The following is a 16,219-nucleotide window of genomic DNA, read 5'->3' as shown; positions in this document are numbered from 1 at the left end:
GTCTGCCCAGCTTGTCTGCAATTCCAGCCAGGGACAGAAACAGGAACAGGAAGCCCATATTTCTGCAGAGGACCCAGCGCCACGGCTCCATCTGATTCCTCTCTTTCTCCGAGTCCCATTACGTCGTTTCTCCATCATTCTTACTTCTATCCTGCATCTTCTCCCTCCTCGACAACTCTGGGTTTCCCATCTCGGCTTTTCATCGAATTCCCCCAAGCTCGTGGCGGTGCATCCTTCACAGTTGTCTTGCCTCGAACAAACTCTCTCCACCGAAGGCAGGCAGTGAGTGGTACAAGTGTGCCTAACAGCTGCCACCAAGCGGGTTTACACTCCGGGTCAAGGTTCACTTCGGCCCTGTCACAGAGAGGGCAAAGTGGGGTATCCCATCGAGATCCTCGTTCCTGCACTCGCTCTCCCTCACCTCTCCCCATCTCCAAAGGCAAACAAAACCGTGCCCAGCTGTTCTAGAACATCCTCTGCACGCTGGACAGTCAGTCTCCTGTGTGTTGCCAGTGTCAAAAGTCCTTTTGCGCCTCTCGAGAACCTCGATTCGCTACAAAGCTACTGCAAGCTCGGCCTCTGGAAGTAGTAGAGATCACCCTACAATACACTCCGAAGACCACACGCAAGCCACACCTACCGTTGCTCGAGGCGGCATTCCTACTGGGCTGCCATTGCCAATCACAAAGGTACTTTGCTCTCATAACTTGATTTTTTCGCGTTGCCCATCACCGATCGGACGCCAGCGGTAAGCGCCGCCCTGGTGTCCGCCCCTTGCTCTCCCCCAAGAGACAGTCTTGCGCACTCTTATCACCTCCGCGGCAACCCTTCCCACTCACCACCCATACCCCTCGCCAGTTGACACGAGCTAATCGAAACCACCTGCTTGCCCTTCTCTAGACCTGCGAAGCACGAGTTCTTCAAGAGCTCTTCAGGCTTACCCTGCCACCCGGAACCGCAGCAGCATCACTCGTTCTTGCTGTCTTACGTTCGACAACTACGAGGCCCGTAGCCTTACAACCCGTGCTTTGCCTCTGCCCCTCTCCACGTCTTGAAGACTTTGCGCCTTGTCAATAAAGCTTCTTCCTCGGGCAGATCCCCTTTCCAGCTCTTGAACAGGCTATTCCCAGCAATCCGCAATCCACTGGGAACTCTCTGTCTTTCTGGCTATTCTTACAATTGCGTTCGTCTAACGACCAAGCACCCTCACCTCATCCAGGATGGCGGAATTCGTACGAGCCCAGATCTTCGGAACAACTTTCGAGATTACTTCTCGGTTAGATAACTCAGGGTCGCTGTCGGAGGTGTCTCGACTAATTTGGCCTCTAGATACTCCGATCTTCAGCCCGTTGGCATGGGCGCTTTCGGATTGGTTTGGTGAGTGTTCAACGGCCTGTATGGACTACGTAGAAGTAGAGTCGCTGACCGATTACCTGCGAACTAGCTCCGCTCGCGACCAGCTCACGAATCAGAACGTCGCCATCAAGAAGATCATGAAGCCTTTCAGCACTCCAGTTCTCGCCAAGCGCACATACAGAGAACTGAAACTCCTGAAGCACCTGAGGCACGAGAATGTAAGTGACAGACCCATATCTGAAAGCGATAGATGGGCTAACGGTCTTTTGAAGGTCATCTCTCTCAGCGACATCTTCATCTCGCCTCTTGAGGACATGTATGCATATATCCTTCCCTTTCTCAGGCCTGTCGGTCTGGCGCTATTGAGGCTGACACATCGTTTCCAGCTACTTCGTAACCGAGCTACTCGGCACCGATCTGCACCGACTTCTGACTTCGAGGCCTCTTGAGAAGCAGTTCATCCAGTACTTCTTGTACCAGATCATGGTATGGTTGATACGCCGTCATGCGCCTGATGCCATTTTGGCTTGGCTAACTGGATGCGCTCGCAGCGAGGCTTGAAATATGTCCATTCGGCGGGCGTTGTTCACCGTGACTTGAAGCCCAGCAACATTCTGGTCAACGAGAATTGCGACTTGAAAATCTGCGACTTCGGCCTGGCGCGAATCCAGGACCCTCAGATGACCGGCTATGTCTCTACGCGGTACTACCGGGCTCCCGAGATCATGCTTACCTGGCAAAAGTATGATGTCGAGGTCGATATCTGGAGTGCCGGCTGCATTTTCGCAGAAATGCTCGAGGGAAAGCCCCTCTTCCCCGGCAAGGACCATGTGAACCAGTTCTCCATCATTACGGAACTCCTGGGGACGCCTCCGGATGACGTGATCAACACAATCGCTAGCGAAAACGTGAGCAGTTTGGAAACCTGAAGTTGGACAAGACAGTAGGACGCTAACAAGACGGGGTAGACCTTGAGATTCGTCAAGTCGCTTCCCAAGCGAGAGAGGCAACCTCTGAGAAACAAGTTTAAGAACGCAGATGACTCAGGTGAGAAGCACTTCACATGACGGTATGGCGAAGAGGAGATCACAGAATTAATTGTGGGCAGCCATCGATCTCTTGGAGCGCATGCTGGTGTTCGACCCTAAGAAGCGGATAACAGCCACCGAAGCCCTGTCGCACGACTATCTTGCTCCATATCACGACCCGACCGATGAGCCTGTGGCCGACGAGAAGTTTGACTGGAGCTTTAACGACGCAGACCTTCCCGTGGATACCTGGAAGATCATGATGTGAGTCAACGTCTCCGGTGGGACACATGTGCACTCTGTGTCGGCTCATCTAACCTCTGTCTGAAGGTACTCGGAGATTCTCGACTACCACAATGTCGAAGCCAATGTTGCGCAGATGGAGGACCAATTCAACAACGGCCAATAGGTTCTCGAATTGGCAGTTCCACAAAGGACAGAATGACGCTTGGTCCTCGAATTTATGCTACATGTTCTCGCAAGACTGCTTGCACCCCTTCGACGAAACGCTTCTAGAAGTCTGGGTTATGGGCGCGTGTAGATAAGTCCACATCAGGGGATCCGGGAAGAGTACCTTGGAGGATAGACTCGCGAGTACGGAGTCATTTGCGGCATGACAGAAGCGTTTGGTTGAGCGGTAGACTGGGCTGGCGCAACTTGGTTATACTATGGGCGAAAGAGGATAATAAGCGGAGAGCAACGGACGTGGTGCATCGCGGCCGAGCGAGGTTTCGAATGAAAGATTTCCCCTGGCAACAAACGAACGAGGCGTTCAGTATACAGACGGCAAGCTTGGACGGTTTTTTCCCTGTGTGAAGTGGGCAAAATATGGAAGCTCTTGTTCTCATCGCTGAGGAGTTAGGGGCGCAGCGAAATCATTTCTTTAGAAAACAAAATAGATCGGGGACAGCGCTCCCGTTATCTGTTACCGCGGTGTCTTGTGACGGCATTGCCATTGTGCGTGTATGATCCGCGCAGCCTGTGTGGTCTTTTGCAATTTTGCCGAGGGCTGACTCTCTCTTGCTCGTCGCATCAATTGACTGGAGAGTGGAGAGTTGGCGATGGGCTTGCCGTTGACAGGCGGCTACGCAGATATACTTACGAGATCAGGGCACGCAAGTCCTTTGACAAATCTTTGGTCAACGAGAAGCCAGGGACAGGGACAGGGAAGCCACGGAGTACTCCGTACGAGTCGATCGCAGCTGGCGAGGTTCAAGGATACGATATGGATCACAGCAGAAGACTTGCGAAATGAGGCTGCTGGAATGTCGGCACATGGACGGGACCCCTTTACCAGCTCTCCCCCCCCCCCCCCCAGCCGCTATCCAGATCCAGGGTCCCGGATGGAAATTTGATATGGATCAATTAAGCCCCAGTGGCGCGTAACTAGGTACCTAACCCGCTTGGAGGGGGGGAAGGCAGCTGCTAAGAAGAGCTGCTAAGAACACAGCTAGTTACCTACTGTGTTAAGAATCCAGCTGGTGTGTTAAGGTAATTAAGTGGTTTCAGCACTAGACAACGCATCGCGCCCCGCTGGACGCACGAAGTAGCGCGTGGTGGTGGCTCGACCAAGCCTTGGCTGGTGTGCTAGTAGCAGAAAAAGATATATGCTGGGCATATCACAACTTCACCATGACGGCATTCCAGCACAGGAGCTTCTTCTTCTTCTCCTCCTCCTCCTCCTCCTCCTCTTCCCTCCACCCTTCAGACCAACATTGATTGATTGCAACCCGAGCGGGCATACTCGACGAGCGCTAGCTTGGAACCGTTCCATGGAATCGCCTTGGGAGGAAAGTCAAGGCCGCGACTGACTGGCCCAGCTTGACAGGGCGCAATCAGCCAACTACACCTCTTCGCCGTCCCTTGCCTCATCGGCTATCCGGAGGCCATGGCCACGACCGCCGCCGCTCAGGGCGCGAATGGCGCCGAGAAGCCCGCCTCTTCTGTAGATGGCAAGAGCATCAATGGCGGGTTCATACCGCTTGTCTGCGTCGTCGACTTCCACCATGCGCGCGGCCCCGAGGTCGAGAGGTGGTTCGGGGCTCCGGAAGGGACCGATCCCGCCGTCGACAACGACTGGTCATTGCTGCCCTTCATGGCGCTCAGCGATGGTGCCCACGCGTGAGTTCTGCTCTTTGGGGGCGTGTAGACGAGATCCGAATTGACTGACTCTGAGAACCCTAGGTCTACCGAGGACTTCTCCTACTTCACCCTCCTCAAGCCCTACTCCGAGTCGGCCCCCGCGACCTCCCTCTTTGGCATATCGTGCACGAGGCAGATGGACGCCTCGCAGCTGCTCAACCGGCCGCCCGAGGTGACGCGCTCGACGGTGCAAAAGGCCGTCGTCGTCATCGCCGACACGCCCCAGTTCTTCGGCATGCTGCGGGAGCGGCTGAGCGTCGTGACGAGCGCCTGGTTCGCCCAGCGCGAGTTCGCCGACGTCGAGATCCTGCGGCGCTTCCAGGAGAGCCTGGCCGACGAGAAGGAGCGGGGCGTGCTCAGCGAGGACGACGACCGGGACCAGTACCTGGGCATGAGCCTGCGCGAGCTGGTCCGCGAGTTCAAGTGGCAGACCCTCGTGCTGCTCAAGTGCTGCCTCTTGCAGCCCAAGGTGAGTTTCGTGTGATGATGTCTCGCGTGGACATTTTTGCTATTATACCAACCACCCTTCACCATCATCATCATCAAACGGCGGCCGCGCACACATGCTGATGTCTTGAGGGCCTAGATGCTTTTCTTTGGATCTCGATGTGAACGGCTGTGCATGATGCAGTTTTCCTTGATATCTTTGATACCCGGCCTGTTGCGCAACCTGCAAGACTGCGCCGGCCCCGAGCTCAACGAGTACGCAAAGAGGTTGACCAGACCGACGAGCCTGCGGACTAGTGACCGGAACTCCTTGCTCTCGTACATGGGCCTTCCTCTGCAGATTTTCGCCCAAGTAAGTTCTGCCATCTAAGGTTCCCCAACAGCATCCTTTTATATACTTCGTCCATGCTGAATGATGGCCAGGGAAGCTTGTTTGGGCCGTATACCCCTCTGCAGCAATTGGATATCCTAGCAGACTTCGGCACCAAGTCTTACATAGTGGGCAGCACCAACTCGCTGCTACTGCAGCAGCGGGATCGATATAGTGATATCCTCATCAATCTAGACGACAACACCGTCAACATCTCCTCGCCCTCTCTGAAAGCTGCTCTGCAGCTGTCTGTTCCCGATAGGCGCTGGATCGACTTCATCGCCCAAGAAGTTAATGACACTTGGGATGACGCCAATCCCGGCCGGCCCAAGACCATGGGCTACCGGGGCAGCGAGGAGTTCATCCGCCTGCAGTTCGAAGAGTATCTGCTGTCTCTGATATCCTCCGTCAAATACCACACTTACCTCCTGGCGCACGCCGGCAACCCGAAGATGGCCCTGCCGCACATCGAGGGCGACCCGTCGGCGGACTTTGGGCACGAGTTCGTCGACTACTGGATGCGCACCGAGAACTACCGCCTGTGGTCGGCCAACACGGACTCGCACCTGTTCGACATCGTCGAGCCGAAGCACCCCTGCGCCGGAGGGCTCACCATCGACGACGTCCAGCGCCGGATCAGCCAGCAGGTCCAGGACCTGCACCTCGACGAGCGCTTCGCCGTCGGCCGGGAGGCGCTGGGCCGCAACATCGCCGCGGGCCGCGAGAAGGCGTCGACCATGTTCAACAAGCTGTACGCCGACATGGAGGCCCTGCGCGAGTCGCAGCGGAGAAAGGCGGAAGAGCACCAGATGGAGAAGGAGAAACAAGCGGCGGCGGCGGCGGCGGCTGGAGGAGGAGGAACGGGGATGCAGCACAACAACGGCAACCACCACGAGCGCAACGGCTCGGCCTTTGCGGCCGTCGACATCGGCAAGGCGCAGCAGACGGTGCAGTCGGTCGGGTCCCGGGCCGGCGCGTACCTCGGGAGCTGGGCCAGCTGGGCCGGCGAGAAGCGCAAGGCCGCCGGCTGGGGCCGTCCGGCCTCGGGCGCCTCCACCCCGACGACGGCGACGTCGGCGTCCGGAGGTGGCGGGTGGGGGTTCGGCGTCGTCGGCGGCGGCGGCGGCAGGAACAAGAGGTCCACGATGAGCAGCACGACCACCACCGAGACGGCCTCGGACCGGGACTTTATGCTGGCGAGCCCGCGCATGTCCATCTCGAGCGGCGTGAGCGAGGCCGGCGGCGACCGCGCGTCCCGCTCGCCGATGATGATGCGCGAGTCGTTTGGCGGCGGCACGGCGGGAGGAGGAGGAGTCGACACGGCGGCCACGACGCCCCAGACGGCGAGGCCCCTGTCTGGCGGCGAGGGCGGCCCGGCCTCCTCTCCTGCGGGCACGGCGACGAACAGCATCGACGCCGCCCTGCTGGCCGAGAGGAACAAGAACAAGCCGCTGCCTGCGGCGGTCGAGAAGCCCCTCCCCCCCGTCGTCGAGAAGGAGTTGCCCCTGCCCGTCCCCGCGGATGACGACGATCAAGGCAAGAAGGCGAAAGAGGTGGTGGAGGACGACAAGAGCCATGTGCCTGAGAAGCTTCCCGAGGAGAAGGCCGCCGTCGAGCAGACTACTACTACTACCGCCGTCGACGTGGGATCCAAGGAGAACAACAACAACCCTCCTCCTGTCGAGGAGCACGAGCAGCAGCAGGGAGCGGGCACGAAGGAGGAGGAGGAGGTCAATGAGCGCGAGGAGGAAGAGGAACACGATGACGAGCTCAGGAAGGAGAAGAAGACAGGGGAGGGAGGAGGAGAAGATGCGCCCAAGCCGGCCGGTTCCAAAGTAATTCTTAGACCCTGATGATGATGTAACGTCTATTTAATGGATTAACGAGTTCCAAAACTACGCTTCCTCGGATGCTGTCAAGGCGTACCACCTGATACATCTATCTTCGCCACAGTCTGTACGAAAAAAAGATATCTTCTCAGGGAGGGACATTGTTTCTCAAGGTCAAGAGTTATGCGTGACATTGCATGTCTATTTGTACAAATCTAGCCTTGTGGCAGTGACAGAGAAACGCTTGTGGGAGGCGCTTCCTTTCTGGTTCACAATCTCAACCTCCAGGTCTCGACTGGCCCCCGTCATAATTTCCCAAGGGTACTGGGTTCCCTCGTCCACTCCTTCCATATAGTTAGATCTCATACCAAGTCTTTTGAACTTGCTCCATGTGTTGGACATTATCTCCTTCTTGTCTTTTCCTTCCTTTCAAACCCCCCCAGAAAAAAAAAACGCACACTTGGCTACCGAACGAAAACACGCATGGGATATTCAAACGCAACAGCCATGTCGTGAGTCCGGAGCTCTAGTTTTAGAACAGCAAAAGGAAAAGGAAAAAAAAAAACACACATGAGCCTCGGTCACAATTACCAAAACTCACACCCCTCACTCTCGGCCAAGCTGACCGGGCGGGTGTGTCTCGCTCACTTCTTTTCGGGGACGAGGCTGCCGTCTTCGTCGCCCATGTCGCCGGTGTCCTCCTGGACGGGGAGGACGCCGTCGGCCGGCTCGCCCTCGATGGCCTTGCCGCCCTCGTACGTCATGCGGCGCCAGCCGCACTCCTCGCTGCTGTCCTTGATCCACTCCATGGTCGGGAAGTAGTGCTCGTTCTTCTTCATCGTGATGACCCACGGCACGCTGTCAAAGGTAACGGCCTTGAGCCGGAAGTCTGGAAAAAGGGGGGGCCCATTTGTTAGAGTCGTGCCAAAGAGACGGACTTTGCGGCCTTTCAAATGTCAAGATTCAAACTTACATGTGTTGTCGGGGATCGTCCTGACGGCCGCGATAAAGGACTCGAGATCCGGCGTCGGCTTGCCGTTGACATGCGTGATAAAGTTCGTCGGGGCCAGACCGTACTGATAGGCCGGTGACCCTCGCGTCCTCGCCGAGACGTAGACCTCGCTGAAGAGCTTGCTGATCTGCTGGCGCACGGCGTGGTGCGGCCGGTGCAGGATGGCGCCGCAGAAGGAGACGGCACGGTCCGTCTCGACGTCATCGGCCGCCACGGTGGGCAGCTTGAGGTGGAGCTCCTCGCAGTCGCGGACAATGACGGTATCGAGGAACTCGTTGCCGTACATGACGTCGAGCTCGGAGATGCGGGTGATGGTCTTGCCGTTGAGCGTGAGGAGAATGTCGCCCTCGAGCAAGGCGCCGCCCGGCTGCTCGTTGCGCTCAAACGTCCGCTTGGTGACCATGAAGAGCTGGTGGTGGGAGGTGTTCGCCAGGGACACCTTGTGGATCCAGTCTTCGGACACGCCCATGAGACGCGCCTGGGACATCTGGATAGCCCTGAACTCGACCGACAGCATCCTCAACTTGGGGGTGACGCCAGCCTGGATCTGCGAGATGACCGGGAGGAGCGTCGGCGTGGCCAGACCGAGGTGATACTCCTCATCTCGATGAGACGAGGGTGACCGCTCCCCCAGGTAGGTTAGCCACAGCGCCTGAACAGTGCCGTCTGGCGCAACAAGCACGCCGCTACCACACTGTCCACTTAGGCTCGTGTCAATGGTGATGGCATCCACATTGACTGCGCGATACCGAGGAGCGCCAGAGTTTGCCGGGATGGCGACGGCAAAGATTTCGGTGACAGTGGTGGCCGCATGAACGATCCGCCCAATACGGTTGTATCCCATGAAGTAAGTCGATGCGCCTTGAGTGATCTCCTCAGAGCTCAGCTTGGCGCTCAACACAGGTGCGTCCACCAGCTTGGGGTCATACTGGATGATGGCGTAGTTCTGGAGCGGGTGAAGGAAAACGACCTTGCCTTCGACGACAATGGAGTCGGCAATGGTGACGCTGATGTCGCAAAGGTCGTATGGGACGATAGCTCTCGAAATGACAACAAGGCCCTTCTCGGCATCCACAACAAGGCCCATGCCCCATTTGCGATTCTTCGGGAACCCATCGAGCTTGACAGGCATAGTGCAGCTGACATGGACAAAGCTTCGCACCAGGTCGGCGACCGCAGGGTGGGAAGTGTGCTCAAGCTGGATGAAGGACGCCTTCCTGGGCACAGGTTCGACCGCGGGAAGAGGATCTCCCAGGTCCTCGAAGTCCCAAAGGCCTGTCTCATCGTTCCGCTTGGCCAGCTTCATCTTGTACGACCAGTGCCGGTCGATGTAGATGATGGAAGTGTTCAGGGTGTGCAGATCTCTCAAGTGCTTGTACGTGACGACCACACGAGCCTTATCCGGGATCCCCTTCATGACCTCGATAAAGGTCTCCAGGTCTGGAACCTTCTTGTGATCTACAGTCTGCAGAATCCATCCATTGTCGCTGCTATCAAAACGAAAGGAGCCGGTGGCCTCGCAAACATACACGCCTTTGCACGAGACACCGTAGAGGCGTGCCTGCTGGTAGGAGAGGCTGTGAAAGCTGCCCCCAGCGACGGTAACAAAGCGATCCGGGGTGATGCCATGCAGATCGCCAACCTTGATCTCAACTTGAATGTCCTCTCCGCCGCGCTGAAGATCAAGGGTCACGGTGCTGTCGACACTAGAGTCGAGGATGTCATCTAGCCTGATGAACTGCGTGATGAGCTCGCCGTTTACCTTGACAAGAACATCGCCTTCCTCGATCTTTCCAGCAGAAGGACCATCTGGAAGGACAATCTCGGCGACGAGCAAGTTCGTCTCCTTGGGGAAGGCTTGGCGCATCTGCGCCTCACACTCCGGGGTTAAGCCAAGGCGTCGGCATTCATCAAATGGCTTGAGGAGGAATTGGCACTGGATATCACCTCGAGTGACAGGCTTGCCTTCCTGCAGGCACCGCAATGCGCGCAGCGGACGGTCGAGAGGGAGGAAGTAGTCAGTCGCTGCGCCGTCGGCTCGGCCGCCTGCCTGCAGGGCGACGGCGTGGCCATCGATGTTGACAACGGGACTACCAGAACTGCCACCGCTAGCTGCCGCACTAGCTTGATAGTAGCACGTGTTGAAGTCGATGTAGCCATCTCCGTACTCTGGTGCGTTGCGGTCAAGACGCGATATGACACCAGATAGGATGCTAAGCTTCTCGCCGGCATCGTTACCCACCACCCTGATCTCCACGCCCACTGTGGGAAATGGTCAGTGCTACGTCTTGTCTGCTCTAAATTTTTGAAAACACACCTTTGGCGAGCTCGGGTTTGAGTTCAAGGGCGGCCACAGGCATATACTTGATGGCCTTGGGGTCAAACTTGAGGATGCCGAAGTCGTGGACTGGGTCGCGGTACACAGGGTACGCATCGACCTCCTCATGATTGTCGAAGATACAGTAACCCCAGAAGGGCCCGGAACCGACGACGTGGCGATTCGTCAAGATATATCTGTCATCGAGCCATTAGCAAGCGGTGGTCGCAGGAGCAGTCAGTGGTCACGGGAGCAGCGGCGTACCCCTTCTCAGCATCGACGACAAAGCCAGTGGCCTCACTATTCAACGGCGGCTCGGTGTCGAAGGAACATGTCATGCAGAAGCGGACCGACACGACATTCCGCACCACGTTCTCGATGGTGGCCTGCCACTCGGCGGTATCAGGTCCGGCGGGAATGAGGTGTTGCAGCCTGGCGTGGTCGTCATCGTAGTCGGCTTCGAGCATCATCGCGTCTCCGGGATCTGGCGTGTTGTCGCCGCCGGACTCTTTGCCATTGAGAGGACGAGGCATCTTGGTCGGACGCTCCTCAATAGGGTAAGGAGCGGGCTTCCGTTTGACCCTCGGAGAGGTTGCGCCGTTCATTGTGACAGGTTTTTGTAGTGGTTCGGCAGCGGGTGCTGTGGCAGTCGAGTAGAGGGCAGGGAACGAGGTAGGCGACCAAGGGCCCAGGCGACGAGGTTGGTAGCTAGACGTGTGGGAAGATGGCAAGCAGGGTGAGAGCCTGTGACGAGGCTTGCAGCGCGAAGACAGGGACGGGGTGGAACTGGTGATGAGGCTCGCAAATGTCCTGCGCAAGCTCGACAAGAGCAGCACCTGCCTCATCCAGATCCGCTGAGGGCTAAGCTGAGAAACGCAGGGCGCGACGTTGCGACGACCAAACGCTCCAAGGCCCAAAAGAATGGTTAACAGGCAAAAGAACGGTTTTGAGATAGACGTTCTCTTTTTAGTCAAAATCGTTCTAGTTGGTAGTCTGGTAGTCTACTGGGTGGCCAGCTTGGTTGTTGGAAGGGTAGAGTAGAGTGGGCGAGGGTGCCAGGTGGGTATTTTTTCCGTGGATGACGGCGTCAAGGCGCGCGCGCTCCAGGGCTGCCTCTCCTCGTCTTGGTGCGACCAACATCCATCCTGTTGGTTGCCTACCAACAGCTCTGTGATACCCTTCCCTCGTATTTTCAAAGCATCAATCCTCCGAGCGAGGCCCCCCTCACCATCAAAGTTCTCTCTCCCCCCGCTCGAGAGTTCTCAGGCGCTCGCGAGTTCTCAGCGTTTGATGTCCCAGCATGCAGCTCCGTATCCACACGGTCCACGGTACCTGGTTCCCGGGTACTGCGATGCTCTCGACGTAAAGTACCGAGTACGGAGTACAAGTAGACCGCTTTAGCTACCACCCCGGTCCCCTTTCCCCCTTCTGATCACACCGGTGGACCAAGCTCGAGCCACACGTTGTTGATCACTTTACACACGTCACACCCATGGTCATGTCACATAACATAGGTACCTACTTGTACAGGTCCGCAAGCGGAGTATCGTGCATGCTTTGCGAGATTGAGAAACAGACATAAAGATTCCTGCCGTTCATAAGTCCACAGCCACAGGGTCCAGTCGAAGTGGGCAAGAGTGCCAAAGCCATTCTCATCAAGGGTCAGATCAACACCAAAAACGCAGTCGTGAAATGCTCCTTGTTTTGTTCCTTCTACCTAGGGGGAGGGCAAAATATCTAGGGGGTATTGAACCGGAAAGCAGAAGGCTATTATGTACGCCCGCCCCAGCATAAATTCTTGCAGCCGCCCACACTCAACCCGCAAGGTGACCCTATACCAAACCGAGACCACAAATGACGCCCCTCATGCTGCAGGAAAGGGAGTGATAGCCTCGTACGACTCAATCCTAGAAACCAGCAGCTCAGTTCGCGAAGCAGCTCGCTGAGTACGCAGCCTCCTTACGGGGGTCGATCAAGACGTCGCTGACAGGCCGTGAGCCGGCGCTCCGACCAGAAAATGCCGTGTCACGATCGCAACCACGCTTCCGGTCATCTAAGGGAATTATTTGTACACTGAGAAAGACTGAAATGAGAAGTGATGCTGTCTCAAGCTGGCTCAAGAGGCACATGCCTCTTAAGCGAGATAGCCGAGTTCGTCATCGTCGAGGCGCTCGAGGTACTCCTTGTCAAGCAATATCTCGATGCACTTCTTGATGTCCGACACCTTGGGCAAGAAGCGACCCTTAATCTGGGCGATCGTCTCGCTCACCAGCTGGCTGTGCTTCATCTTCTTGCGGGCCTTCATGATTCGAACAATGGCCGACTGGAAAACGCATTAGAACCTGGTCTCATTTTCACGTGCACTGTTTGGCAACGACTCAAAAGGAAATAACGTACCTGGAGAAGGAGCTTGCGATCCTCCTCAATCGTCTTGTTCGTCTCGGCCTCCTCTTGCCGCTGCTCAGACTTCATGCCCACGTTCAGGTTCACACGGATCTTCTTGTTTTTGAAGTCATAGTTGAGCTTGAAAGTCTTGCCTGGACCGACCTTATCGCCCTCGGGGGACATGGTCAGAACCTTGGCCTTGATAATGATGCCTAGCGACGGGTCGAGCGACTCGCTATTAAGCTGCGTGGCCGAGGCGATATCCTCATACGTGTGCTGATCCTGGTCATTGAAGAGCAGGAGGATGGCCATTTGATAAGCAGAGACCTGGAAGGTGTACGGCGTCTTGCTGCTCCGAGTGTAGCTCGTCTTGACCTCGCCCTTGCAGAGTTGCCACAGCCATGTCAGCTTGCGCCCCTCGTGCTTGTTCTTGTAATACCGTGTAAACCGCTCGCAGTCGGCATGGATCTCTGGCGGTGGGTTGAATGTGGTCGTTGGCGCGGACAGGGGCCAGAAGCCGGTGCCCAGAACCGAGTATTGGGAGTCCAGGGTGTGCGAGTCTTCAAGGCTCTGCTTGAGGTGGTCCTTGAACCCGTCGTTCAAGTCTTTCGAAATCTGCATGTCCTGGAACATGCGCTGGAGCTTGTTGGTGTACTCGAACCCACAAGCCTCCTTGAGCTTGCTGATCATGCTAGTCTCAGCATCATCGGATGACGTGCTAGTGTGTACGAGGCGGCGGGCAAGCATGCGAGAGTAGAACTTCTGGAAGACATCCTTGTCTTCGATGTACTTGAAGACAGTCATGATCTGCGTCAAGGTGGCCTCCAATTCTTGCTCCTCGACGCCGGTGCCGCTCTTTTTCAAGAGGACATCGGTGTACTTGGCCAGGAGCTCAGGAGACTTATTCGAGCCAGCCTTACATACTTCGTTTCGGTTCACGAATTCCCGGCAGGCATTATCGAGCGACCTCGTGAACTCGGGCTCATCATTGAAGGCCCGCTTGACAAGACCTTGGTACTGAGTGTGGATCTCAAGTAGCGCGTCGACATAGACTTTGGGCTCCAGCTTCTCTGCATCTGCAGCAACCTTGGCAACGGCAGTCAGGCCGGCATTGCGGACATGGGCCTCGAACTTGACACGGAGCGGGTCTAGTCCGTCGGGAATCCGCTGCAGCAGGTTATACATGCGTGCCATATCCTCCTCGCGGTCGTTATCGAGCAAGACCTGAAACTCGTCTCTCAGCAGAGCCGAGTGATCGGCAATGAGGACCTGGTTGCAGCAGCGCTTCAGACCGATGGCAATGTCAGGATGCAAGTACATCTGAACTCGCTCTTCCTCCTCTGCCAGGCGCATCTCGGCCTTTTTCATGTACTCGACAACGCTGTTCTCGGCCACAAATGCACGGCTCTCGGCTTGGTAGTACTCCCTGGTCGCAGCCAGGAATGGGCGCTCAAAGTGCCAGCGATAAGTATCGAGCGTAGTCTTGGATGGGTCGTGCTCATCGAGGCCAAGAGAAACCATCGAGTCAAGGATTTGCTTGATCTGAAGATACTCAATGGTCTCGCCGTTCCGCTGCTTTTCGACAAGCTTGAGGACGGCATCCATGACTTTGGTCGAGATCGCATCAAACAGGACGTTGCGCCACTGGACCAGATGCAGTGTGTAGACGTCGTAGACATTCTTTTTGCCCTCGTCCATCTCACGTTTAACCCAATGCCGGTTCAGGTAGCGGAAGAGGTGGTGGATGAACTTGGCAGCGACAGTATATCGATCCCATTCTCGGATGTAAAAGGCGAGCAACGCCTCTCCGCTGTGGAGCTCGGCTTTCTGGAGCAGATCCTTGAGATGTTCATCCAGGTAGGCCGTGAGCTTCTTGTAGAGATCTTCGCCAAGAAGATGGGCTGAAGAGACATGGTCAGTTCGGGACAGGCATGATGTGGCAGGGCGCGGCCTACCGCCTCTATGGGCTTGGACACCGGCAGTTGTGGGTGCAGTGAACCCAACAGCTTTTTGCGAAGTACAGAAGTTGTGCACAGCCCTAGTCATCGTCAGCTGGATCCAGCAATTCGCCTCAGGTAGGTCGCCTTACGTGTAAACGCCCATGTACTGTATTACTCTCTGATTAGCATGCATGACGACAGGTATAAAGAGGGAAGAGGGGAAGCGTACATTCTCCATGTTCATGCCATCTTGCAGGTTCATCATGATGCTGTTGATACCCGACTGCAGGTACGTCCACCTAGTGCAAATCAGTATGTATTCACAAGACGTAGGAGCCCGGCTGGGAAGAGACTAACGTATGGTTGATATCGTCATTGTTGGGCTGACTAGGCATGTTTGAGCCCGACCGGAGCGCTGTAGCGGGAGGCATGTCGGCGGCGTGCTCTCAAGTCGTCGCAGAGGGCCTGAGTGGTGTAGTGTCGCTTGGTCCAAGGAGCGGACAAGAGGGGCAGCCCGGCCAGAGCGGTCCCGTTTATTGAGAAGGATCAAAGGTCGGGGGGGAGGGTCGGGTCGAGGGCCAGATTGCAAATGGCAGGAGATAGGTCGATGAGGAAGCTCTAATAGTGCGGTGAGGGTGGTGTCAAGAGATGACCTGGTGGCCAGGGTTTGGGATAAGATTGAGGAGGTGATGGCCAGCTGGCCTTGCTGGTTGAGGCGAGGCGGCGCCTCTTTGTAGGAGAAAAAGGTGGAATAGAACAAGACGAGGGTTGCTGAACAGTGATCTTTGACTCTGCCGAGCTCAAAGAGGAACAAAGAGGTCTTGTGCTCGGCGATGGTGGATGATGTCGAGGGAAATGGGCGCCAGGCAGAAGACGAGGTCAGCGAGTCCTTAGCTGGAAGTGACCCATCAAAGCCAACACAAATGGCGGGACGGGAGTGAAAGGCCTCCACAGCCAGCTCCAGTCTTTGTGGTTTTAGTGAAGCGGCACGCCTGATAAAGCCACAGCCCACGCAGGGCTAGGCAGGACGCGCTAAGATAACAAGCTGCAGAGAGGGGGCATCAACAGCACCAGCGACTCGAGGCCTTAGGTACTCCGTATGTTCCAAGGTTGCCACTTTCCCCTCCACTCAGCCACACCGCTGCCTTCAGTGGTCTACCTAGGTAGGTAGGTATCTTAGTCCAGCTTCACTCAACTCCAGGCAGCTCAAACAGTCAAGTCCTGCTGAGAACTACCAGGCTGGGATTCATTTTGACAGAGTGATCCGAAAGCTCTTTAGTTTGAGTTTTATACAATCTTAGGGAATAGTAGATGTGATGCGAGAGTTCCTTTCTATCTTTTGTTCAGGGACTCGCTCTCCCACTTTCCCATGTTCCAGCACTTTTTGGCGATC

General features: G+C 56.3%; 4 protein-coding genes across 4 annotated transcripts; 2 read left to right on the top strand and 2 right to left on the bottom strand.

Moving 5' to 3' along the window:
- Nucleotides 1-1,220: 1,220 nt before the first annotated feature.
- Nucleotides 1,221-2,793, top strand: E0L32_010065 (uncharacterized protein; the record flags this gene model as incomplete). The annotated part of the gene is made up of 9 exons (XM_031132642.1): nucleotides 1,221-1,276; nucleotides 1,330-1,377; nucleotides 1,445-1,574; nucleotides 1,629-1,672; nucleotides 1,743-1,842; nucleotides 1,908-2,264; nucleotides 2,325-2,403; nucleotides 2,465-2,648; nucleotides 2,715-2,793. 9 exons carry the CDS (start codon nucleotides 1,221-1,223, stop codon nucleotides 2,791-2,793), a joined length of 1,077 nt encoding a protein of 358 aa, XP_030990159.1.
- Nucleotides 2,794-4,272: 1,479 nt separating this feature from the next.
- E0L32_010064 (uncharacterized protein) lies at nucleotides 4,273-7,196 on the top strand (the record flags this gene model as incomplete). Its single annotated transcript, XM_031132641.1, has 4 exons — nucleotides 4,273-4,505; nucleotides 4,569-4,995; nucleotides 5,158-5,325; nucleotides 5,397-7,196. The coding sequence occupies 4 exons, from the start codon at nucleotides 4,273-4,275 to the stop codon at nucleotides 7,194-7,196; spliced, it is 2,628 nt and encodes an 875-aa protein (XP_030990158.1).
- A 620-nt stretch (nucleotides 7,197-7,816) lies between these two features.
- On the bottom strand, nucleotides 7,817-11,106 carry E0L32_010063 (uncharacterized protein; the record flags this gene model as incomplete). The annotated part of the gene is made up of 4 exons (XM_031132639.1): nucleotides 7,817-8,061; nucleotides 8,146-10,446; nucleotides 10,502-10,698; nucleotides 10,766-11,106. 4 exons carry the CDS (start codon nucleotides 11,104-11,106, stop codon nucleotides 7,817-7,819), a joined length of 3,084 nt encoding a protein of 1,027 aa, XP_030990157.1.
- Nucleotides 11,107-12,635: 1,529 nt separating this feature from the next.
- On the bottom strand, nucleotides 12,636-15,257 carry E0L32_010062 (uncharacterized protein; the record flags this gene model as incomplete). Its single annotated transcript, XM_031132638.1, has 5 exons — nucleotides 12,636-12,824; nucleotides 12,899-14,787; nucleotides 14,842-14,924; nucleotides 14,976-15,125; nucleotides 15,184-15,257. 5 exons carry the CDS (start codon nucleotides 15,255-15,257, stop codon nucleotides 12,636-12,638), a joined length of 2,385 nt encoding a protein of 794 aa, XP_030990156.1.
- Between the last annotated feature and the right edge of the window lie 962 nt (nucleotides 15,258-16,219).

The sequence above is a fragment of the Thyridium curvatum genome (assembly GCF_004353045.1).
Source record: "Thyridium curvatum strain D216 chromosome Unknown NODE_78_length_193489_cov_84.258686, whole genome shotgun sequence".
In the NCBI taxonomy this organism is placed as follows: domain Eukaryota; kingdom Fungi; phylum Ascomycota; class Sordariomycetes; order Thyridiales; family Thyridiaceae; genus Thyridium; species Thyridium curvatum.
The sequence above is the reverse complement of the archived record's forward strand: the minus strand, read 5'-3'. Positions and strand labels throughout refer to the sequence as shown.